This window comes from Osmerus mordax, chromosome 11 (assembly GCF_038355195.1).
Source record: "Osmerus mordax isolate fOsmMor3 chromosome 11, fOsmMor3.pri, whole genome shotgun sequence".
Taxonomy (NCBI): domain Eukaryota; kingdom Metazoa; phylum Chordata; class Actinopteri; order Osmeriformes; family Osmeridae; genus Osmerus; species Osmerus mordax.
In genome coordinates, this window is record NC_090060.1 from 15710890 (window position 1) to 15737436 (window position 26547).

General features: G+C 46.8%; 2 protein-coding genes across 6 annotated transcripts; both read right to left on the reverse strand.

The window, feature by feature from the left end:
* Positions 1–929: 929 nt before the first annotated feature.
* fosb (FBJ murine osteosarcoma viral oncogene homolog B) lies at positions 930–7418 on the reverse strand. Of its 5 annotated transcripts, none has more exons than XM_067246327.1 (6): positions 7189–7418; positions 6767–6954; positions 5149–5502; positions 4773–4880; positions 4073–4423; positions 930–3918 (listed from the first exon to the last, which is right to left on the reverse strand). In XM_067246327.1, exons 1-6 carry the CDS (start codon positions 7250–7252, stop codon positions 3853–3855), a joined length of 1131 nt encoding a protein of 376 aa, XP_067102428.1. In that variant the 5' UTR covers positions 7253–7418; the 3' UTR covers positions 930–3852. The 5 variants fall into 5 exon arrangements, with proteins under 5 accessions (XP_067102428.1, XP_067102427.1, XP_067102426.1 ...); XM_067246326.1 differs by having other exon boundaries at positions 930–3042; positions 5119–5502; XM_067246325.1 differs by having other exon boundaries at positions 5119–5502.
* Positions 7419–15806: 8388 nt separating this feature from the next.
* capn12 (calpain 12) lies at positions 15807–26338 on the reverse strand. The gene is made up of 22 exons (XM_067246338.1): positions 26081–26338; positions 25573–25642; positions 24819–24937; positions 22991–23124; positions 22507–22678; positions 22080–22163; positions 21866–21954; positions 21696–21773; positions 21240–21406; positions 20698–20960; positions 19904–19915; positions 19611–19690; positions 19280–19402; positions 18700–18736; positions 18527–18607; positions 18353–18398; positions 17748–17809; positions 17504–17572; positions 17243–17321; positions 16887–17003; positions 16693–16745; positions 15807–16508 (listed from the first exon to the last, which is right to left on the reverse strand). Exons 1-22 carry the CDS (start codon positions 26276–26278, stop codon positions 16482–16484), a joined length of 2160 nt encoding a protein of 719 aa, XP_067102439.1. The 5' UTR covers positions 26279–26338; the 3' UTR covers positions 15807–16481.
* Positions 26339–26547: the final 209 nt, after the last annotated feature.

Genomic DNA, 26547 nt, shown 5'->3' on the forward strand with positions numbered 1-26547 from the left:
AGCAACATGTCACAAACCATGAAAGTATACGTATAATAAGTGCATCTGAAGTTCTCCAAAATAACACTTAATTTTGCTGTGATCGTGTAAATGAATCTCAGTAAGCAAAACACATGATCACACTGGAAACATCCAGAGTTTCTGTAAAGTTGTGCTGAGAGATTCAGCCTGGGCATGAGCCAGCTCTTCAGATGATCTGCTACATGTACTGTATATCCAAGAGGATATCTGTATTGCATTTCATATCTTCACTATACTTCAAAATCCGTGCTGGTCTGTTCTCTATTTTGATAGAGAACAGAACAGCACGTCAGACCTACTTGACACGCACTGTGTTCTGTTTAGTCACACATTTGTTTGTCATTTGAACAAGCAATGAGTCAATTATTAATTGTATTAAAGCATCAGAATTAGGGTCACTTGGTCAATATTCATAATCTCTCCCTCTGCCATCCTGGCTGTTCGTGTCTGAGTCCTATTCAGTCTAAAACTGTTTCTGCATCTCAGTGTAGGATGCTAACAACTTCTCTGGGACTTCCAGAGTGCTAAGTTGATGTTCCAGATATCAGGACTCTTTCTACATGACATATATGGTTTTTCGAAAACAATCCATACCCCCAAACAGAGAAGAAATGTAATTGCTGTTGTCTAACTAACAGATTTGTTCAGGCAGAATATGTCCCATTGACATGGCCCCAATGCTGATACCATATACTTTGTGAAAACGCCATAAGAAATATCCTTTAAATAGCACCACAAAACTCATTTGTATGTGACAATTTCTCTATGCTTCAGTACTTAATATATATATCAACATGTCAATTATGCTTTTTCAAGCAAACAAATTAGTACAAGTACAAGATCAGATGAGGTCTGTCCCTAGTTTGACTGACAGAGAACTGCATTTCATTTGACTTCTGTTCTTTAGATGTGTGCATACAACTTTAATTCATTATCCAAATCTTATACATTTATAAAAATATATACATGTATATTCTTAATGTTAAGAATGTTTTATTCAAAATTTTGTTTTAATCTATAGCATACACCTCCTGTTCTTGTCAAACAGCACTTTGATGAGTGAAAATGCACACTCCGAAATAAAACAAATCTCAAATTAACATTGAATTTATGCATTTCGAATCCTTGATACTTTAATGTCCATTTATCACATCATACCACATTCCTCACGTTGGCTCTGATGAGTATTTAGGAAATCATTGGAGGAAATGACTCTGGGACAGACCTCACAGGAAAGAAAACAAAAAACAGGCCATTGTAAAAAGCAAAGGCAACAGCACCACGTCATTGATTTCATCATACAAACGTCCGGCATTACAAAGCATGTGTTGGATATATTCCTGGATAATGTGCTTTATATATAAAACATATAAATACACATGAGCACAGGCGATGAGATTGCGCTTCATGTTTAGGGAAAGCCGGAGTATTTTATTATAGTTAATGGTTCTTTTAGAAAAATATCAATTTTAAAACGTCAACAAGCTCACCTCGTATTCTTCTTTGTCAAAAATATCCCATTTATATTTTGCAAACATTCATACTTTACAATCATGGTACATACACGTAGCCTATACATACGCTTTCTTTATATAATGTATATATGCATATAGGCTTTTATGTATTTTGACACATAAGTATTTTTCATAGTGCACAACATGCCTCTGAAGTTGCCAAACCAGAAGATAAAACATAAAATAATACAATTTTAGTTACACTGCAATAACAATAGTAACAGTTACAGGGAGCTATTCCCTATATAAAAAATACAAATGAATGAACATTTGTTTGGCAACAACAGTACGGGTAAGAGTTGAGGACAAAGCAGTAACCAAAACAATATTACAAATTACACTCTGAAAAACAAATTTTAAAACAAATTCACAGGCAAATGGAGAACACACATCCTTAATACATAATCTCATATTGTATCTTGTCTTCCAAATAATTTTTATTGTGCTCACTTTCATTATATTAACCTCAATAAAGAAAGAAAGAAATGGGCCAGGTGACTTTGAGTGGACACACTCACAATAAACGTGCCCCCCAGACCTCTAGTCCTCTAAGGGGAGGATACTAGGAAGAGCACAAGAGACCACCTGACCCAACGCTTAGAGGCAGTATGAACATCCCTAACATGTTTCTGTGTTTCAGATTAACACCTAGGTTCACATCTTATGATCTACAGAGCTAACAGACCGATCTGTCGGTCTGAAAGAAAAAGGCTCTTGGTCAAACCAACATTCACCTCTTTTAAGTTTTTTTTTTCTTCAATCCAACAAGGTTTTCTTGTTTTAGCTGTCAAAGGTAACACTAACACTGTACATATAACCAAACAACAACGGAAAATACTTTGTGATAACAGAAGTGTTTATAACATTGTTCAAGCTGTAACTGGACATTGATAGACTTACAAGCGATGTTGTGATTATGGGGGTGGTCCTGGGGCAATGAGGCTTGGCGGTTGGGAGATCGGTATCACACAGGCTAAGAGTAAGAGGTGTCCCATCCACACAGTTGGCAAGAGCAGGATTTCTTTTTTGCTTGGTATAATGTTCAGAGCTCCATGGTCAGGCCCCAAAAGGGGATTCTCCACACTCTCTGCCTGAGAGTTAGAAACTCTCACTGGGTCTCTTTGCCTCAGCATAGCCTCTTTACTCCCTCCCTCACTGGTTCCATTCTCAACTCACCATCACATTACAGGTTCCCTCTCACCACCAACTTTTTAACATCAATGGCTCAGGAAGAGAAAGAACAGAGTGGCATCTGCCCTGAATTTGTGGTTTTTAGTTTCGTTTAACATTTTCTCCTAACATTTGTAGGTGCATGTGTGCGTGATGGACGTTCCTTCTTGGTTTCGTTTTAAAGATCTGCTTTCAGTGAAACACTTCAAGGCTCCTCTGTAGGGGGGTGCGTCCGTTTGTAGGGGGGGGGGGAGGGGGGGGGGCGTGTGAGGTGGGCTGGCACTCAGTCAAGGTCCCAGGGGCTGGTGGGTGTCCTCGGGCTCTCAGGGGTCGAAGACTTCAGAGAGAGGGACACATAAAAAAAAGAGGAGAGAAACAGATATGGGGAGATGGACGAGGAGTTGGCACGAGAAGTCAGGAAAAAGAGAGAGACTCGAGCGAGATAGCCCGGTCTGCACAGAGCAGGCTCTACTTTCCAAGTCCCAGCCAATGAAGAAGCGGGAGGAGCCGAGGGGATGAGGAGGGAGGGGTGAGCAACAGACCCCCAAAAAAGACCCCAAACCAAGACTTTCTTCTTCTCTTATTCAGCTTGCACAATCACATTCAGCATGAAGAGAAGGATGGGAAAGATGAGAGCAGGGGCAGTGAGGGAGGGATGACCAACAAGGGGAACGAGGGGAGGATAAATCTGCTTGTGAGATAACGGGGTGAGCGTGACCATTTACTGTATGTACTGTACACGTACATTAAAAGACGTTAAAATATTCATTGTGAATGAATCTGGGTATTCAGTCAGAGGATTTTTTTATCAATCGACTGACCGTTCAGAGCCCAGGCTTTGTGACTCAATTTGAATTCACTTAAAATTTGTATTCGGGCAATATATAGTTGGGACTTCATAAGAACCACAAGTCAATATGGATGCTCTAAATTCAAAATGGTTGACACTGGTCTGATTTCAAGTTTTGTCTGTGTGTCTCAACATGTATGCATAGGCCAATTCAATGTTCTGTGAGAGACATTTTTGCATTCTGACGGACAAGAAGGTGTTTGTCAAATGTTCTGCCTCAACCTCTGGTGTAGGTTTGTGTGTCTGGTGTGTGCATGTCTGTGTCGGTCAGTCAGAGCGCCAGCAGCGAAGGCGAGTTCAGAGAATCGGATGACTGCTCGCTGCTGCTGTTCCTCTGGTTAGCGCTGACCCCGCAGGCTCCCTCTGGGTAGGTGAACACAAATGAGGATGTGTATGAGTGGTTGTAGCTGCCGGCGGCCGCACCACCACGGTTACCACCACCACCGTCACCGGCCACCAGGCACGGCCCGCCCGGCGCCGGCTCGCTCGAGCCATAGAAAGAACTAGAAAAGGCTACCTCCTGCATCATCCCAGGCTGCTGGAGCTGCGGCTGAACTTGCTGCTGAGGCTGCGGCTGAACTTGCTGCTGAGGCTGCGAGGAGGAAGGGTGCGAGGAGTAGGCTGGAGGCAGGTAGAAAGTGTCCTCCTTCACAGTCAAGCCCAGGATGGAGACTGGCTGTAGAGCCTGGGGAGGGAGCTGGGATGGGGCCGGGGGGAGCTGAGGGGCAGGGGCCTGCTGCTCCTGGTAGGGGATCTTACAGCCGGGCTGGTGGGCCACCAGGACAAACTCCAAGCGCTCTTTCTCCTTGTGCAACTCTGAGATCTCTGCCTCCAGTTCTGCTTTCTCCTCTTCGAGAATGTCGGTCTCCTGAGAGAATAAAGGAGGGGGGGAAGAGGGGGGGGGGAGAGAGGGGGGAGAGAGGGGGGAGAGTGTGAGGGTGGCATGGTGACATACATAAACGTGTTCACGTGTTCTAATTATGAGTTGTGGATGTATCTTTATCTCGCCAGAAATAGTAGAGATGGATCCTTACACAAAGACTGTTTGATTAAACAGTAATTACAGCAGGTTATCGCAAAAAACTATAATCACCATGAGAACAACTACGGTTTGCCTTAAATAACACACCATGTTACTACTGCTCACACCTAGTCATTATTAACCAGCAAGCATACTATGTTAGTCAGTCTGACAGCTCTACAACGACCAAGCTCACCGACTGCAGTCTGTCTGTGAGTTCACGCCGTCGGTTCCGACACTTGGCAGCAGCTAGCTTGTTCCTCTCACGGCGGACACGCCTCTTCTCTTCCTCCTCTGGTGTCAGCTGGAGCGAGGGGGAAACATTTGGTTCAGATAAGTCATTTTATATTAAACTTGTAATGGAAGTCAACTGGCTCAAGGTGGCCAAATGTATACAGCTCCTTATTTCATGTTTATGTGTGTCGTGTTATACTGGATGTAGGATAAATATGCTAGATGTAGAGCTCTTGCAGCATGTGTGGTAAAAAGTATGTTGATTAACAAACGCACACAAAGATAGACGCACTTGGACACACACTTACAAACACACCAACATCTCCATCGTCACTCACAGACTCTTCCCTTGTGCGCCGGCTGCGGGTCCTAGACTGGCGGACGGGGCCCGGGGCTGACCCCGGGGTGACGCACCTAGGGGGAGTGAACCCAGACCCAACCGAGTAGCTGGTTCCAGGCAGGTCATAGGGGTCGACCAGGGACCCAGGCTGGGTCATGGTGGAGATCCCTGTACCACTCTGCCCAGAGGCCTGGGAAGAGATGAGCGTTGGCTGCACCATCCACTGCAGGTCCTGGCTGGTGGTGATGGCTGTGACTGTGGGCACAAAGGAGCCAGGCATCTCCACTCCTCCAATGCTGCCCCCCGGCCCACTGCCCACTCCCCCAACACCGCCTCCAGTGGACACGCAATCCTGGAACATAGAGAGACGGTGGTTAACAACCTGTTCCACAAACTAACAGACACACTACAGACAGAGGGCTGCTTCCACTACACCATAACTGTGTAATGATGTGCCTTGGTATGGGATAGGTCATTTTATCATGTCTGAATAGGGATTGTATCATGAGAAACAATAATAAATATATTGAAAAATATCAAGACACAAACTTAATGGTGGCAGTCTAATATATTTTCAGCTTGCCTGCAAACATTCTCTACAAGTATAAAAAGGATACCTTATGGAAACCATATGCGTTTCTTAATCAGTAGCATTTACAATTGGATTAATGGATTAAGGGACATAAAGTGAGAGCTACTATATCCAACAATGCTACACAACAGGTGACTATAAATAACTGCACCCCACGTTTTAGTGGAGCAAAATAGAGGTAGGAACTCAAGTCTGTCTCCGGTGTCTTCTTTAATTAGAATTGAGGCGGGGAGTGATGCCATAGCGAGTTCGGAGTTTCATTAATATTTATATCAAAGGCAGGAGGACATGTAGCTTTGAAACATCCAGCTAAACCAATCAACACTCTCGAATGGGTTCACCCTCCTCCTTCCTCCTCCCCCGTCACACCCCCGGTGTTCCCCTTAGCAACGCGACGTAACACTCCAAAATAGAACGCATTTACGTCACGCCGAGGCCTGAGAAGAGCGAGCGTGGAGAAAAACGACGAAAGGCGGAGCTTTGTGTGCGTACGTAGGAGAGTTCCAAAGCTTTGTCATCCGTTGCGCGGCGTGCTGTAAACCTACCACGTTGCTACCTTTCTGAGTCAGAGTGTGCCGGCCGGCAAGCCTTACTACAATTGAATTCTAGTATCCACTGGAACATTCAAGGACGGCAGAAATGTGGCATTCACTGGCAACACATCGTTCGTATAATTCATGAGACATGAGGAGGTTATCAAGACCAGGCTTCCCTTTCTAGACAATGATGTTACATAACACTTTTGCATATATTGTATGTTTCTTGAAAGACAAAATACACTTTGCAATACAAACTATACATGCAATAGAATATCACTGCACTCTAATTTGTTAATCAACCGAAAACGACACGTTGCTGTATTACGTTAACATGCAACCTGATATGCAGTATGTGTATTTTCCCCTGAAAATACAGTATCGTTTTATGTAAAATCTACGTATGAGTTCAAACTATGCAGAGGCTAAATGCGGTTGGATGATGTGGATCGCTGTCGCTGTTTTCTCAGTGCTCACGTGAGACTCACCTGTGGGGCACTGGTGGTCGGCGGGCTCCCGAAGGAGTCCACTGATGAAAGGTACTGAGACTCAATAGATGGAGACGAACTTCCAGGGGAACCGGTATCAAGGTCACCTGGAAACCCTTGGTACATCTCCCCAACGGGGCCGAGAGAGAACGAGAAACCTACAGTTCCCGGAAAAAGCGTGGTGTCACCTGTATTGGTAGTTCACAGGCGGGAGGCAATGGAAAGTGGAGAGGCAGTTGAAAGTTTGCTGTTCGTCGTTGAAACTGGTTCTATACTCTACCTAACGCATGCAAGGCATTGCAAGGGTTTAGTTGGGAAAGCATTTCAAATGTATTACGTTGTACGTTTTTCATGTCAGCGGTTTAGCATATATGTCCTAACTATGCATTAAATACGCATACACACGAAGAAAATGTGTTTACCGTTATTGGATTTCTTGTTGTGCTCCGAAAAGATGCTCTTGGTCTCTTTCCAAAAAAGTTGCATTAAGGCAGTCCAGTTCCCTTCTGAGGGAAAGTATTCTTACGTTCCAGATTGTTACAAACTCATTGGTCCAACGTTATATCCGCAAAGCTAACGCTTTATCCGTTTGTCAAATTTACGATCATATATCCATGTCCGAAACAAGTCCGCTGTTTGTAAACCTGGCAATGTTATAGTTTCTCACTGTAGAATAGCGAATCTTGTCTTATGAATGAGAAGCGCTAGTAAGTCCCGCCTTGGGGTTCCGCTGACGTAGGTGCCCATATATGGAGCGGTGTTTTTGTTTAGTACTGTAGCCTTGGTGATGACGATGGAGGGATTCCCTTACCTCTCCCACATAAATTGTTCTATACTCGGGGACGGTTAATAATACATTTTACTATCAAACACTGGGTATTTCTGTTAAATAATCTACATTGAGAATTTAAAGTAAATTAATAAATTATAGACTGACAGAACACCAATCACAAAACTCTCACCGGACGGTCCCAATCTGTAGGCCTATTTATATTTCGAATGTACTGAATTATTCGTAATACATTAAAGGGAATGAAAACTTAGACATCTGTTCAAGACAAGAGTCAAAGTGTGACTGGATCGCTATTTTAGGTCATTCCATGTCCTTTGTATAATTCTTCAGGAATGGCTGTCTGTCAGATACTCTCTTGAGGAAGGAATCCCGTCAAAGAGGGAGAGGAAATCCTCTTCAGTAAACTTTCTCACGGACACGCCCTGTTGAGTTCCCTTTTGCTGAGATGCAGTTCGTGCAAGCCCACTTTAGGAACGTTTGGAAGTCACGGTATGTAAACAGTTTGTAGGCTGGCCTTAATGTTACGTAGCCTATCTATGATTTATTTGTCAGCCCATGATGCTGGAGTTTTATTTGGCCATGTAATAGTTAGATGTGTATTGAATATTTAAATACCATAGCCTAAGGCCTATGCAGTTCATGTGTTTGCCCAATACTGAACTCTGTCAGAACACTGCAGCATGAGTATTTTTCATCAATATGATGTGCAAATCTTAGAGGGCGTTGCTGGTCAATGATTCTGTTGTCACTTTTCGTAAGGTCTCAAAATAACAAGACTTAGCCTATTCTTTATTCTACCCCCTCCAAAACGTTTACCAGAAAATATGTAAACAGCTTGAGAAGCAGCATTCCAACATGGACAGTGGGCAGCAATGACGGAATTCGTCGCAGTTCTGCTGTCACTGCAAACATTATCCTTTCGAATTCGAACAGAAAAATGATTCATTGAAATAGCCAACCTCTACGTTGCCTAGGCTAATTGGCAGAGGGAGGTGAGGGGGCTAAAGACAGATAATATGCGGGGAAATGGGATGGTGGAATCATGAATTAAAGTTATTTGAGATGTTGCAAAATGTCATGGGGCGGGTACACTGATGTCTAACAACAATTAGTCAGCGATACAACGTCACCAACGAGGATAGACGGAACTGTCTGCAACTTCTGTTGTGCTCAATCGAGATGAGTAATCCGGACATCCATGAGTAGTTTAGGTTCATTTACTGGATCCCACACACGTAAAGGGTTTTATCCAACAGATAAAACACTGGTGTGGTGGATGCATTAACTTTGACTACGTATGCTTAATATTCGATCATACGCACAATCGAAGTCAGACATGGAAATATTGCAGTACACGATCATTTAGCTACAAACTGTGAAATACTGACATTCACAAGCACAGTTATCCCAAACACCGCCCATTCCTATACTTTTTCTGTGTACTTTGTGCGGCAATCTTAAAACGTTTTGCTCGACTAAACAATGATTAGAGTACCGAACATAAAAATGAATCTACAGTAAGTGGGACCATGTGCTACCTCTCCTAGCCACGAGTCTGCTGCATGTGTATACAGCGTTTAGTTGCCTTGGATACGCCGTTTTATCTCTGACGTAAGGACGTACAAAGTTGGTCTTTTTTTGTTTTTGTTGCATAGCAACTGGGCTCCATGGCAACTAGTTTTGAGTGACATGGCATAGCAGTATCAACAAAACAGAAAGAATAGCGAGTGTCTGGCCTTAGAAATGGTTTGGATTCCTTTTTAGAAGGAGAACAAATGTTGCTGCAAATGTAACGCATTTTTTAAAATCATGATTACGCAAGTTTATAATTGTAAGCGTAGTGTAGGTAGCTCGTTTTTTAAACACAAGAAGTATAGTCTAGTTTTCTATCTAGACACTTTAAACTAGCAAGCTGGCTAGATAGCTAGACTACTACTACTGCTACTACTACTACGAGCCATGAAACTAGCCTAGCTACTGTAGCAGGTAGTCTAGCTATATCAAGTTAAGTTCAGTTTACTATTATTGTGCGAAACGTATGCTACTGTACTGTACTATTTGGCGAAAACAATTAGCAAATGCACAGGAAAATGTATAGCATTGTTGTCGATAAGAATACAAATTCGTTATTTTATTATAAATGCCCTCCAGTATATTGCTAGATTCGCACAATAATATACATTTACTAAACACGTGCGAAATGAATGGTATCGTTACAGATAACATTTGCTACAAACATCTAGGCTACTTGCAGAGAACACACAACACATCTTCAAATAACTAGCCTAGATCCTCAGGTGACCAACTAAGAAACTTAATGGCACAAAGTGTAAAATGCATTACGTTAAATCTGCCTTTAAGTCAACACAGCAACCTTGGTATCATATCCGGGATCATTTTCACAAGCAGATCACCCTTTGCGACAGCTACCCTGGAAACCAGACTTTCTCATTTGCCTGTTGGCTTGGTTTGTTTGTTATGACAAATAAGCCGTGCTTTCACACACATCCATGACTACAGTACGCCCTGCATTTTTAGAAAAGACCTTACATTTTACAATAGCTACTAAACGTGCCACTCATTTAACTTCCTCCACTTCCTCAACCTTTGCTGTGCTTGTGTGTCTAAACATGGTCGTGATAGTAACGTAAGTAATAACCAAAACGTATAGTGTTGGTCTTCTCCACTGTCTGAATTTGAAAGGTCTCTGCACAATACATGTGTCATGGCATATCTGTGCATCTTGTGCAAAACAGCAAATATTATCTAATGTCCACGAGTGCTTTATTTTGTCTGTCCCGTCTCTTAGTGTATTTTCGGGAAGCGGCTATTGCACCAAGATCATGAGGCCGGCCCATGTTTCCTTCAGGGGCGGGACGGGTGCCTTGTCTTCCTGCCCAAAATATTGGTTACCAGGCAACGGTTAGGCCCGTCCTGCTTCAGCCTGGTGTTGTTTACACTCCTTCTGACTGCTTACCCTAACAACATTACACAGCCCTCACAGGCTTTCCCCACTTTGCTGAGAGAAATTTGACCTAAATTGCTTCCCACCCAGCACATGAAACATTACCTTCCCCGTGATTAGAGAAAAAGTCAGTCAAGTAGTCTGTAAAGTAAGGGATAGTGTCTGCCCCTGTAATATTTCCCTCCTTACTGGTCTTGTCGATCCAGTATTTCTCCTTTGGCAGAATGGAAGCCCTATTCTTCCTGCCTCAGCAAACATCACTTGTCTGTTTTGCATTAACTGAAATAAAGAAAACATGTATAACATGAACTATTGGAGTAGGCTACTTTGAACTTTGAAGAACCATCAAACCTCTTAACCCACTGATTTCGCCTTTCTTCTTCACTTAAAACTCCTCAACTTCTTATTTGGACAAAGGTCTAACTGCTGCTTATATAAATATAAGAAGTGTGTTGTAAGTGAGAATTATTCAAATAGTCATACCTTTTACTCGCTCGTTTCTCTTCAACAAGAAGGGAGTGGTTTTTTCCACAATGTCTCAGGAAACACTTTCATCGCAGCGAAATTAAACAGTTTTTCTCTATTTGTCTATCCCCGCCTTCAGATGTGTGTATTGTGTTGAACTTGGACAACAAACAAGATGGTGGCAAAGACAATCTTTATTGTTGCAGAGCTTATTGCTCTAAATAAAGTGCCTAGTTCCTCCTCCTGCCCGTTCAACGTCTCTGTGGTCTGAGTGTTCAGACACGAGGTGGAAGCCTGTGGCGGGCTCAGAGCAGGGAACCTGGAGGGGAACGTTCTATGAGGCTGGGTGTGTGTCTGTGGTTAACAGACAAACCAGAGGAACTCTGGTTTTACCTTTCACGTCAGTTCTCAATGACGGCAGCTTCCCAGCTTCTGCACTGGAGGAGTTTTTCTCAATATCCCTGAAGATATTTCTGGGTTGTGGTTTTATCCTTTTGTATAACAGGATGATTTGTGTGTGCCTTTGCTTAAACTAGATATTTCACAGTGTAACTGGTAGTCTACTGTCTGGCAACACTAGTCACTGTCTTTATTTCTTTTAGTATATGTTTACTGGCTACAACCGTACCAAAATTATTCGACTGAGAGCACAAATAGATGTCATTAGCAAAATCTATGAATTTTCACAGAGCCATAACCCTATAGGAATACCATGCAATACATCTCTGTCTACAATAGCTGACCGCATCCTTTTTGTGATTTCTTTAGGATTCTTTGTTTCTGCTTAGTGAATCCTAGCCTTCCACATAAAGGGCAAAAATGAGTATGAATTGTCCTATTGTATCATACACAGGGTAGTTAGTTGCCTACGTTTTAAATGCTGTCGGTGGCTTTTAGTAGTCTGCAGCTCATCATGACTCAGGCAGTGCGTCGAGCCTAGCCGACTTTTAACAGGCCAACTGCCAGACAGGAAGGTATATTGTCAGGGAGTGTGAGGGGGAGAAAGAGAGAGAAGGGAGAGAGGGGGAGAGAGATGTTTGAGAATGCCAAGTTCATTATTCCCCCCACTCACCCTATCTCAGCCTTTCTGGCTGTTTTTGTTTCAACAATCCTCTCACCCTCCATCTCCCCATACTCTTTCTACTTATGTAAGGGGCTGCACGATTTTTCACGGACCAGTTTGAGATAAGAAAGGGAGTGAGTGGGAGAGAAAGTAGGGAGAAGATGGGCGAGGGAGATTAAATGAGAGAAAGTGGGGCAGGCAGAGAGAGCGGGGTAGTGTGAGGTCTCTGTCCACAGTAGGAGGGTGAGTCCTGCACGTGTCCCTCGCTCCCCTCACCTGAGCCGTGCCGTCACCGCCCTGTACCACCCACACACTCCCTCTGCTCATCACCCTCTGTTCCTCAGCTCTCCTCACCCCCACACTCCTTGTTCCCTATCCCTCCTCACCCCCACACTCCTTGTTCCCTATCCCTCCTCACCCCCACACTCCTTGTTCCCTATCCCTCCTCACCCCCACACTCTGTTCCTTATCTCTCCTCACCCCCACACTTCTTGTTCCTTATCCCTCCTCACCCCTTCACTCATTGTTCCTCTCCCCTCCTCACCCCCACACACCCTCTGTTCCTCACCCCTTCACTCCTTGTTCCTCACCCCCACACACCCTCTGTTCCTCACCCCTTCACTCCTTGTTCCTCTCCCCTCCTCACCCCCACACACCCTCTGTTCCTCACCCCTTCACTCATTGTTCCTCACCCCCACACACCCTCTGTTCTTCACCCCTTCACTCCTTGTTCCTCACCCCTCCTCACCCCCACACACCCTCTGTTCCTCACCCCTTTACTCATTGTTCCTCACCCCTCCTCACCCCCACACACCCTCTGTTCCTCACCCATTCACTCCTTGTTCCTCACCCCTCCTCACCCCCACACACCCTCTGTTCCAAACCCCTTCACTCCCCACACTCCCCTTGAACAAACTAATGCTTATTCAGGTATAGAAGCCACATTACAGCACACATATGACCTAGAATAGCTAAGCTGATGTGACAGGTCTGTCACTTCAAAGCAGAGGTGCACGACTCAAGGGATTGTGGCAGGCTACCTTTCTGCCTGGATCAGCCCCAACTTGCTACTTCGACCTTACATACCTGATCAGCTGACCAATAATGTTGGTTAGGGGACATTAACAAATGGATGGATGGGTAGATAGGTAGACAAACAGATAGGTAGAGAGCAAATGTCAAATGAAAACATTGGTGACGTGTCTTCAAAGTTTTGTGGGTTGGTCATAATAGAGCACACATCATCTTCTCCGAACTTTACTTCCGTGGAATGTGTGTGGAGGAATCAATGACCCGTTCCTTGACTAACACACTGTTACGTCCGCTTGACATTTACCCATTGATTGTAGCTTCATTTACTAGTCACTGTGACACACATGGCACTATCACAGTCTAATCTACTGCAAGCTGCTATTGCCCTATGTGACCATTGGGCAGATAAATAACAACACTGATGACAGACAGAGGACAGAGAGTCGAAGAGGCGTAACAAAATTGTGAATCCACTCCTCTGCATCTTGAAATATCCCTCCTGTCACCTCGTCCCGTCAAAGCCATCCCTTTGCCGTCACACATAAACACGCATCTTTAAATGCCCCATCTCTGACGTCTCAGATAACGCTGCATTCATCAATGTTATGCGTGAGTGAATGAGCCTGAGCTAAATTTATATCTTGGCAGCTTAATTTGGCATTCCCCCCACCCCCCACACTTCAGTCTCCAAGGTTGTATACATTGGACATCTTCCCACACACTACACTACAACTCCAGGCAACACTATTCCTGAAGCCACCCCTGACACCGTGGCACAAAAATACCAGCACCTCTAGTAACAGATGCCAAGCCTGACTGTCAAAGCATCATAGCCTCCCACAGGTAGCCTGAAGAGGAGAGAGCGGAGGGGAGAAGAGGGGGGGGGATGCATATCACAGGTGTGACATATAGAGAGCGGGAAATACTAAAGTATACATTTGGTGTACATACAAATCCTCTGCTGTGGATGACGCAGAGCTGTGTCATACCCGTAGACATATCACTCCGTTCAGATGGCACTTGGGTGTGTTTATTTAAACGGGGCTCTTTGGCACACCCTTGGATACCTGTATTAGGTCCCTGGAGCCTTGTGATCTCTGTTGGACAAGTCAAAGCGATACCTGAGAAGGCGCCACACCTCAGAGAGGTCAGTTGGAGGAGGGGTGGTTGGGGTGCGTGGTTGATGTCAGAGAATGACATTGAGTGAGATTAGAAGAAGAAACTAGAGAGGGTACAATTTCGTGGGAAATTGTGGGGTGTGCTCCTGTATTTTTGTATGCCCTTCGACTGGTTAGTTCCTGCGATTCCCACACAGAAAAAGTCTAGTAGTTAGCTAGCTCTACAATTTACAGGGGCTAGGTCTGAATCTAGGAGCAAAACGGAGCACAGCTACCAGCTGTAAGCTAGGTATATGCAGGTAGCAACGTTAGTGCTAAATAAGTAGAGTCAGTAGAGTTCGTAAGACTGCTCACCAAAAGAACGAAGGGGAAATCCACTTGTCCAGCAGATTAAGATAATAAGAAGGTACCTAGCAAAAAGTAGCCTCAATTTTCCTAGACTTTTAGCTACGGTAGTAATGCTGAGGGCTCGCTGATATCGTATGGTCTTACTAGAACATCGTATCTATGCGTCGTTGCTAACGTCTGATGACGTTGTGATGTTAGTCTAGCACTGAGTTCCTTTGTGCCACACAAAGCACTTTTTGCCACAAAAAAACGTGCAACGGAACATAAATAAAAATACAAGCAACGCAATCGCTAACAAGACGAACCTTTTGACACCAATGTTGTCTATGTAGTCCAAATACTGAGGGATCCTTAGGGGTGGGGAAATAAATAATAATTGTTTTTACTTATTTACTTTGCGATGTGCACCCGGTGCATAATTTTTGGGAGATATTTTCGTTTTTAGAACAAATTGGGTAGGCCTGTGCCTACCCAGTCCTACCCGTGGCTACGCCCCTGATGTGAGAGAACAATGGTTGTGCTCGCCGAAGGCTTGAGCACATCCAATAAAGGCTCCCGTAAAGGAGTAAACATTGAAGGCCTACTGTTGAAAGACAGGGATGGAGGCAAAACGATGCAAAAAGAGGATAGGGAATGTCGCACAGAAGGGGTAGAAAAAGAGAGAGGAGAGGAAGGATGTCAGTTGAGAATCAAAGATATATTGTAAAAGGTCTAGCAAAGGATGATACACATCTATCATATCCGTCTTCCTCTTTTCCTACACCTCTCTCGTACCCTCCGTCCTGAGGTGGATGTACGGTTGCCGAGGGCAACCTGGGTGTAGTCACCTAACGATGAGCAGGAAGCGGTGTGTGAGCAAAGGATCTATTTATAGAAGCACCGAGAGAAAGGACAAGAGCAATGCGAGTGAGTGTGTGTGTGTGCGACTACGAGAGCAGCGTAACAGAGGGAGGAGGCAGATTATGAGCCTGAGACAGTTACTAGAGAGAGCAGGAGGGAGGGATGGAAGGATGGAGGGATGGAGGGAGGGAGGAAGAGAACGTAGCAGAGAAGGGGGCGAGTGCGTGTTGACGCTGTACGTGGCGTCAGTGTGATAAGAATAGAGAGGATGCGTGCAGCGCTGCTGAGCCTTCACCCTCACACCCTCACCAGGGTGGGCCGTGCTCACTGTGTGTGTGTGTGTGTGCGCGCGCACATGTGGGTACACTGAGGTGGCTGAAGTATATTTTTGAATACAGATATTTCTAGGTTCGGAATAGATCTTCAGCTGCAATTTTTATTTTGGATATGTGGTGCTACGTTTATGGTGTTACACAACACAAGCCACATGTGCAACGTTAAAAAGTCACCTTATTGGAGGAAGAAGAACTATAATCCTCCCTCGTTACACACATGTAATTTACAGGTGTCAGAATGCTATTCATGTAAATACTGATAAACACAAATAGCCAGAAGAACCAGACCGAACAGGACCAAAGCACAAAGGTTAAAGCTACATGTTTTCTTAAGGCACCGTTATGAAGTGAAAATGAAGCCCGTAACGTAGAAAGGAACTACACCAGAGACAGAACAAACCAGGAGGTCCTCGTCCACACAGGCTCCTGGGAGGAAGTGATTCTGAGGAGAAACAGCTAGCGTGACAAAGGCTGAGGCTGCGGGTATTGCATAGTGACAGGGGCCAAGGGGCTATTATGTGTGTGTATGTGTGTGTTATGTAAGGGTGTGCATTTCACTGCCTGTTTGCGCTGTGTGTCTGTGCAGGAACAAGAGCGTGCCCATTTGCACATGCATGCGTGTGTGCGTGTGTGTGTGACTGTATGCGTGTGTGGTTACAGCCATGGCGTAGATGGAGCCATGACGCTGCTTTGGTCCTAGCCAGCCAGACAGCCCCTGCTGCTTCCTGATGGAGACCCTGTTTTCCTGGCGAGGGTTCACAGGGGCAGGAGCTGGAGCAGCCACTGTGAAGCAGCAGATGGAGGAAGGGACTGAGTGTTACTTTTGGGGTCAAAAGAACATATCTTCATAACATATAAAGAACTTCAACAAACCTCCAGACATGCAGTTTTACATCAAGTTCTATTGTAGAGAAGTGGGAGTTGCCATATCTGAGATACAACCATGGTAAAATACGAGTTGACTCACAGTGTTGATCCCTCTGCCTTTCACCTCTTGGCTGCTTTCTGACTCATACAGAGCTGGGAAGGTGAAACAAAATGCACTGAACAAGATGGTACAATAACTTAATTCAATGACACCTTCATAAAGAAATGACACAGAGGGACAGTTGTTTGTGTGTGTGGGTGTGTGTTTGGGTGTGTGTTTGTGTGTGTGTGTACCAAACAGCTTGCGCAGCCTGGTGACGCAGGACACAAAGCCGTAGAAAGGCAGCTGGAGATCCCCAGAACCGAACCTCTCCCACAACATCTGGAGGACCAGGCCATCACATCTGACACCTGAGGAGAGGAGAGGAGGGAGGAGAGGAGAGGAGGGGAGGGAAGGAGAGCAAAGGAGAGGAGAGGAAAGGGATAGTAGAGGAGGAGAGGGGGAGAGGAGAGGGGACGGGAGGGGATGAGAGGGATAGGAGATAATTGCCATCAATAGTGGTACCAGTTCTTCAAAGAACTCCACCATTGTGCCCTTGAGCAAGGTACCTAAATCTAGGTTAATGAAGTATAGATTAGCAGATACGCACCAGCAGCCTCAAGGGCCAAATTGAGCTCAAAAGGGCTCATTGTCCCTGAAGAGTCCTCATCATACTGGAAAAAGATGGACTGAGAAGGTGAGAGAGAGAGAGATAGAGAGAGAGAGAGAGGGAATGAGAAAGGAGGGTTAGATGATAAAATGGAAAAACAGACTCCATTACAGAGAGAGAGAGAGAGAGAGAGAGAGAGAGAGAGAGAGAGAGAGAGAGAGAGAGAGAGAGAGAGAGACATAAACACACACACACTCCTACCTGCAAACCACGAAGGAAAGACAGCAGAGATTCTGTCTGCTCACTGGTGAGAGTCCCACGTCCTTCAGTCTGGTAACAGGGTTAGGGATCCTCATCGTGGAGAGGGATAGAGAGAGGCAGACGGAGACACAGAAGTGTGGGGGGGAAGGGGAAGTGGACACGGGAGAACAGTACAGAGTCTCGGACTGACAGTAACTGAGATCAAGATCTAGTGAGTTGTGACTGTGGCTGAACTAAAAGATACATGTTCTCCAAAGATGATCTGCCTGCATGTCTCCAGAGGGATCTCGTAGTCCTTCTCCAGGACTGAGAGAGAGGGAGCACACAGGTATTCAATGGCCTTGGCAACTGTGTAGGTTACTGCAAAATCAGTTACCAGCTAATGATTCATAAAAAGAAAAAACCACTGTGAGGTTGAAATTGAACGCATTAAACTCAAACCTCTTCATAGCGACGTCAAGTGAGAAAACATTATGAAAAAGCATTTTTACTTGTTTGCAAACTCTTTCTTATAGTTATCGCTTAAACGTAGTTTGCCCATTTTTTTATGTATAGTTACCTCTATTTATATAAATAAAACTTAGCCAGTCTGTAACCAGTACTGTGTAAACCATGAGATCTTGTCTAGACAAATGACCTCAAGTCCTCGCGTAGAGGAACATGGAGGAAACTTGCGCCTACCTGCTCCCATCTAGTGGTCGTCACCGGTACTGCAGTATACAAATATCCTTTTTTTTTTACAGCATTGAAATCAAATACTATCATATTGTGGTATTTTATACATTTTAAATGCATTGATTCTGAATGAACGCTCTATAAAATAAATCATAAATGAACAGTATTCCTTACCTGAGTTTACCAGTTCCATTAATTCCTTCGTGTTCAGCCGGTTGTCCTGCCATGTAAAGACACAGTGGGTGTTACTGTCATGGGTGACAGAAACAAGACCTTCTCTACAGATGCAGGACTGATGTGGTTGTAGGCCAGTTGCTCTGAGATTGAGATAACCAGGAGAATCCTCACCGGTCCAGCCACCTCTTTAAAAGTCTTCTGCACTCTCCTGCGATCCTCAGGCAAGACAGGTTTAAAAATGCCAGGATCAGCCTGAGAGAAGGACACACACACACACAATTGTAATTGAGGGACCCTGGTGAATGGTGGGTTTTTTAGGAAGGAGTCAGTGTGGTTCGACTCACCATGAGTAACTCAGAAGTGCAGGTGAAGTCATTGGTCCTGGAACACATGACCTTGTCATTATTCCACATCCGTTAAAACACCTACCTAGGACTATATCACAGCAATAAAACACAACATCTAGATGCACATTGTGCTGGTCCCACCCCACAAACTACTCTACCCCAGACCTAACCCAGGCCCACCCCAGGGTCACCCCAGCCTACCCCAGGGTCACCCCAGCCTACCCCAGGGTCACCCCAGCCTACCCCAGGTCGCCCCAGCCCACCCCAGGGTCACCCCAGCCCACCCCAGGGTCACCCCAGCCTACCCCAGGGTCACCCCAGCCCACCCCAGGTCACCCCAGCCCACCCCAGGGTCACCCCAGCCTACCCCAGGGTCACCCCAGCCTACCCCAGGGTCACCCCAGCCTACCCCAGGCTCACCCCAGCCCACCCCAGGGTCACCCCAGCCTACCCCAGGCTCACCCCAGCCTACCCCAGGGTCACCCCAGCCCACCCCAGGGTCACCCCAGCCTACCCCAGGCTCACCCCAGCCTACCCCAGGGTCACCCCAGCCCACCCCAGGGTCACCCCAGCCTACCCCAGGGTGTTGCCTATCTTGGAGAAGATCCGAAGGAAGAACTCCCCAGGCTGGTTGGGTCTGTAGGTGGACGCTACGATGACGTAGTGACCCGGGTCCAGTTTCACCCTCCTCCACACACCCCTGACACAGGCCCAGACCACACACACACAAACAGTAACGTAACAGCAAAACTGTTATGGTTTAATAAACTTGACATGTGCTGTCAACATCCCACTGTAGCATACAATATAACTAACAACTGAGCAGTGGTTTATGAAATGAAGTTAGCACAATGAGGACAGTTCCTGTCAGAAGCAACAGAGGGTTCTGAGACTGGGGTAGGTGGTACCTGAGAGCCCGGTACTTCCCAGAACGAGCAATAGGCTTCTGGCTGGAGAAGAAGTTCTGGTCCAGACACAGACCCTCCATCTAAGCAGGACAGGGAGCAGGGAGGCAGGGAGGCAGGAGGGCAGGGAGGCAGGGAGGCAGGAGGGCAGGGAGGCAGGGAGCAGGGAGGCAGGGAGCAGGGAGGCAGTGCGGCAGGGACCGGGTCAGAAATCTGATGTGGATACTGAGTGGTACTGAGATGGTTCTGATGTGGCTACTGAGTGGTACTGAGTCGGTTCTCAGAAAGACGCTCACCTCAGGAGGAACCTGCAACGAGAAGAAAAACTTAGAATGAAGCAAGGGTGTGTCATCGACCAGCTCCACCCTCCTCCCTCTGTGTGTCCCTCTCTCCTCCACCCTCCTCCCTCTGTGTGTCCCTCTCTCCTCCACCCTCCTCCCTCTGTGTGTCCCTCTCTCCTCCACCCTCCTCCCTCTGTGTGTCCCTCTCTCCTCCACCCTCCTCCCTCTGTGTGTCCCTCTCTCCTCCACCCTCCTCCCTCTGTGTGTCCCTCTCTCCTCCACCCTCCTCCCTCTGTGTGTCCCTCTCTCCTCCACCCTCCTCCCTCTGTGTGTCCCTCTCTCCTCCACCCTCCTCCCTCTGTGTGTCCCTCTCTCCTCCACCCTCCTCCCTCTGTGTGTCCCTCTCTCCTCCACCCTCCTCCCTCTGTGTGTCCCTCTCTCCTCCACCCTCCTCCCTCTGTGTGTACCTCTCTCCTCCACCCTCCTCCCTCTGTGTGTCCCTCTCTCCTCCACCCTCCTCCCTCTGTGTGTCCCTCTCTCCTCCCCTCTCTCCTCCACCCTCCTCCCTCTGTGTGTCCCTCTCTCCTCCACCCTCCTCCCTCTGTGTGTCCCTCTCTCCTCCACCCTCCTCCCTCTGTGTGTCCCTCTCTCCTCCACCCTCCTCCCTCTGTGTGTCCCTCTCTCCTCCCCTCTCTCCTCCACCCTCCTCCCTCTGTGTGTCCCTCTCTCCTCCACCCTCCTCCCTCTGTGTGTCCCTCTCTCCTCCACCCTCCCCCCTCTGTGTGTCCCTCTCTCCTCCCCTCTCTCACCCTGTAGACGTGGAAGGAGATGTAGAGGAAGTTGACGTTGTTATTCAGCCTCCTGTCCTTCTGCAGAAGCTCCAGCAGCACGGTGCAGTGCTTGCCCTTCTCTTTCAGCTTCTCCGCGGCCGTCTTCTCCTCTGGAGTCAGCTCCGCAGGAACCTCGTCCTCCTCGCCGTCGGCGTCCTCCTCCTCCTCCACCTCGTCCTCGTCATCCATCTTGTCCTGCTCAGAGAGAACTAGCTGGAACTGGGGGTTCTTACAGAACGATCCTGGACAGAGGGAAGGAGAGACAAAGAGAGAGAGAAGGAGAGAGAGAGAGGGGGACAGAGACAAAGAGAGAGAGAGAAGGAGAGAGGGGGAGAGAGACAAAGAGAGAAGGAGAGAGAGAGAGAGAGTACCGTTAAGTAGGCTAGAGGGCTGAGATAACAGTTGCTAAAACTAAATATATGGTAACGAAAGACTGCCTGTGTTGACACTGCGACAGCCACACCCACAGACACCAACACCAACACACATGGACATACACATACACACAAACACACACTCACGGCGGAATCGGCGGCTGCCCCCTGCGGTGCTTCCTGGTACCCAGGATCCTTTGTGGGAGCTGAGGGTCCAGGCAGCGGAGAGCGGTTCCCCCTCAGCCAGAGAGTCTGGGTTCATGCTGCACAGCTCCACTGTGTCAAACAGCTTAGTGAAATCCTCTGTACTGATCCTGATGCACACACACACACACACATTACACAGACACATCACACACACACATTACACAGACACATCACACACACCACACAGACACACACACACACACACACACACATTACACATCACACACACACACATTACACAGACACATCACACACACACACATTACACATTACACACACACACATTACACAGACACATCACACACACACACACACTCAGGAGGCTCAAGGACACTGGGCTGGCGCTGTAGGTGTGAAACCTACAGTTTAAATGCCTCCGTGTCTATTTCTCCCTACCAGAATTCTCCATCCTCGGTCTTCTTCAGTTTCAGCCTGGTTATCTCTGCACGGTCTACATCATCCCAGTCTTTAGATCTGCAAGGACACACACACACGCACACCAGAGATGACTGAAAAAGGATACACACACACACAGCACACATACACACACAGACAGATCTCCTCACCTGTCACTCCAGGCCCCACTGTACTCGACGAAGCCCCAGGGATTTCTCAGTCTCAGCAGGAGAACATCACCTGCTGTCTTCTTCTTCACCTGGAGCACAAACACAACAAAGATGGCCACAATGCCTCCCAGTCCCTCTCCCAGTCAGCGCACACAGAGGTGGGGTGGTGCTGTGTCGAGCAGTGGAGCTCAGCCTGGTCCGGTCTGCTACTCACCACGTCTGTGTCTGTGATGGCGTACGCATGGCCTTTCACCAGTCCCTCTGTGGTCACCGTGCCAACCTCCCGCACGTTGCTCGCCTGTAGATAGAAGACCCAAAGTAGTAAGCAATGTGTGGGTGTGCATGTGTACTTTACCTGTACGTACACTTGTTTTTTTTTATTTGTGTGTGCCTGGGTGTGTGTTTTTGTACTTTGATATGTGTGTGTGTATCAGTGTGTGTGTATGCCTGGGCATGTGTGCGTGTACTTCAGTGTGTGCATGTACCTGGGTGTGTTTGTGTACCTGTGTGTGTGCGTTCCTGTGTGTGTGTGTGTGTGTGTGTACCTATGTGTGTGTGTGTGTGTACCTGTGTGTGTACCTGTGTGTGTGTACCTATGTGTATGTATGTGTGTACCTGTGTGTGTGTGTGTGTGTACCCACATGTATGAAGCAGCTGAGCAGACTCCCGCGCCCCAGGGCCCCGTGCAGGGCTCTCCAGAGGACCGGGGGGGTGCGGGTGGAGGTGTGGAGGGAGCTGGCTATTCCCCCTGTAAAATCCTCCATGCCCTCAGAGATGTTACCCCCCTTCAGACTGGCGTAGGAACCAATCAGTCTGCACACACACATACACACGGTGACAGTTCATCATGAAAGGGACACGGTGTGAGGGCCTCAGCATGTACATTTACATTTAGTCATTTAGCAGACGCTCTTATCCAGAGCGACTTACAGTAAGTACAGGGACATTCCCCCCAAGGCAAGTAGGGTGAAGTGCCTTACCCAAGGACACAACATAATTTGGCACGGCCGGGAATCGAACTGGCAAGCTTCAGATTACTAGCCCGATTCCCTAAGCGGTTAGCCACCTGACTTAGATGGGTGATGTTAGACATTACACACACAGACACATATGCCGCAGACTGACTTGGCGTAGGCCTTCTCCAGCAGGGCGCTCCAGAACTCATCCCGGGTGCAAGAGTATCCAAACAGCAGACGGTCTCCACGCACTGGCAGCTTGTCATCCACCACCACCTCCACCCACTCACCATACTGCCAGAACTGCAGAGGAACACAGGGAGGAGGCGAAGAGGAGGATGAGGAGGTGAGAGAAGCCAGGGAGGGGAACAGGGAGTGTCGAGTTGGAATGACGCTGAGAGAGAGAGAGAGAGAGAGAGAGAGAGAGAGAGAGAGAGAGAGAGAGAGAGAGAGAGAGGGAGACAGACAGAGAGAGAGAGAGAGAGAGAGATAGAGAGAGAGAGAGAGAGAGAGAGAGAGAGAGAGAGAGAGAGAGAGAGAGAGAGAGAGAGAGAGAGAGAGAGAGAGAGAGAGAGAGAGAGAGAGAGAGAGACAGGGACTCCAGCCTGGACTGGACATTAGTGGCTGTTCACAAGTAGCTGTGTACTGTCCTGTGAGTGCATGTGCACAGCAGTGGGCAGGTAGCGACAGGCCTGCATTCTGTGTGTCCTTGTCTTTCATTGAAGTGAGCCATTGAGGTATGATATACGTGTCTGGACCACATTCACGTCCACCCTCAATCACTTCTCACCCTATACTGAACCGGCCCTCGCCAATCTTTCCTTCAAAAGCAAAGAACAAGCACAAACTAGGCAATGCGCACAAACTAATCGACAAATCTTTCTTCATTTGATAAATATAAAAACACCCCAGACTTTGTTCTTGACTGCTTTTGTTTTCTCTCTCAACATCATGATGGTTTAATTAAGTCTCTAATCTCTGATCTGTCTGCCTTGGTGCTTCTGTATGCTGTTCCCTCTCAGAGCGATCAGTGGACATGCTGTGTCCTGCTGGGTCTGATCCCCGAACAGACACGAAACAACACGGAAACCTGAGACAGTAACGAGCACAGAAGTTAATATGTGCAAAACAGGCGATAAACTTTTATCGTAGCTCATCAGTCATTCCTTCGTTGTGATGTTATTGTAACGTTATTTTCAACAATACGTTCTGATCAGATTTGAACCAACATGCCCTGCAGGGGTCCTCGCTGATAACAATCGATGAAGAAGCAAAGATGACAAGCCTAAAGAGTGGCGTCGGGCGGGGGAGGGGGGAGGGGGGGGGGTGTCTGCATGTGTGAAAGGGATGTGATGCGCACAGCAGCAGAGAGAAGCAAGTGTGCAGCTGAGCAGGCACAACCATTAGGATGTTTACCAAGAGGCTGTGTTATGGTGAGGCAGTGAGGGGGTTATGGGAAGGCGTGGCGGGTTGTGTGACTACATGAGTGGGCGTATATACGAGTCCCAGCTGTTTGAGTAGCTGTGTGTGGGGAGGGGGGGGGGGGATAATTAGGTACCTCCCTCGTTAGTGAGGGAGAGAGGGGGGGGGGGAGTAATTACACCTCAGTACATCTAGACTAGCTATTTATCTGGGCCTTATTACAACCCCCCCTCACCATCCACACACACCACAAAACCCCACACACACCACAAAACACCACACACATCACAAAACCCCACACACACACCACAAAACACCACGAAACACCACAAAACACCACAAAACACCACAAAACACAACAAAACACCACAGAAAACCACAAAACACCACAAAACACAACAAAACACCACAAAACACCACAAAACACCACAGAACACTTCCATTCCCTTTGCATGTATCTTGAACATTTCTCACAATCTGTCTGCTTATGTGTATCTACATCTCCACATAATAAACCTATTATTCAAAACTATTTTGTACACAAAATTCTGTTTTTTGCTGCTAATCACCCTTACCCTAAAATGGAAGATGCCAGCATAGGATTCAGTCAGGCTTTGATCGGGTGGTACCACCTTGGCAAAGAGCTGGGGGTGCATGGTGAGACAGGACAAGGCAGCCAGGAGCCAACAGTTACCTGGGGAGGACATAGACACAAACTGCTTCTTTTCGAGTCTCATATTATGAGTATCACACTGACCTTATAGAATGGACTGCCATTCTTACTTATTTCACAAAAACATTGGCAGTACTTCATAGCATTTTAACTATAAACCTGATTTTATTTGAAATGACTGCACCTAGATTCAGTTCTTGGAAAAAGATTTTTACTCAGAAGTTACACACTAACAGACACATAAAACACACACACACATTCTTGTTCAACAAAAACCAGCTGTTTCGGGTACTTGGAAACTACCCCTTGACTTCCCTCCCTCAACCCCCCAAGGATCAGACCCACAGTTGAGCAAAACGCCCCCAAACAAGCAAATAGAACATTCTCACCATCAAACACCAATACAGAACAGATTGAACAGCGCTACAGACAACTGAAATCATTGTTTCTAGCTGAAGAGACGGGTGTCCCCTGGGCACCTTTAATACTCTCCCTCACCCCGAGGGAGGCAGGAGAGAGGAGGGCAGAAGGCCCCACACACATGTGTTTGCATCTCACACACACACACACACACCCACACACACACACACACACACACACACACACACACACACACACACAAACAAACACACTCTCTCTCACACTGACACACTCACCCAGCTGGCCTTGGCAAATATCAGTGGTGTCTGTACTGCCCTCCACAAACACAGCATTCGGACTGATCTCCTGCAAAGATAATGGGGTCAGGATGTGATAAAAACGACAACCCTACCCACACAAGTTTATTAACGCCGGAATTCTTGGTCCTGCTTCTCTCAACAGTTCCCTCACATTCTAACCATAAACACTGGAGCAAAAGTCAGGCAAATGTCTGTTTTTAGAACCTCTGCACTCTCTGCCTGTAGGATATGTAGAAGTCACTGCAGTATCTATTTTCATACTATCCTGGCCTTGCTTCTGTAGGGGTTTATTGATGCTCCTTGACTCAGATTAGTTCTTGTCATTCAAGCACAACAGCCAGTTTCCAACCCCAGGTATAAACGGTATACTCCCACACAACTATTCAAGTCCACCCTTGAAAAAGATATAAAGGATATGATCATATATGATACTGGGTGGCATAACAAAATGAGAGCCCCTGACTGTGTCTCATATATATCCTACCTTGGGTCGCAACCACTTGATCGCCTTTTTGGGGTCAGGGTCGACGGGCATACCGATGGATTTCTGGTCAGTGGTAAAGGTGGGGTCGAAAAACAGCGAACGGGACTTGAGGCATGCTTTCAGTAGTGCATCGTAGTCCTGGTCACGAAATCGTAACGGGTTGTCAATGGACCCAAGTTCACCCTGCAGTGAGGACATCTTGATCAAAAGTCAGCTGGAATTCTTAGAGAAAACGACTTCAACAACTATTGTTGGTTGAGTTTCCAATATGTCTTGCTCATCAGAAGTGAAGGTCTATGGAGGAGAACCTGTTTAAATATGTTAACACACCCACCAACCGACCCAATTGTGAAACATCAGATCGCACCCCACCTACAGACCAGCCCGGGAAGGTATGCAGAACGCCTGCGGGGTTAGGGGAGCTGGAGTCGGGGTAATGACACGGTGCCAAGTCCCTTCTTTGATCC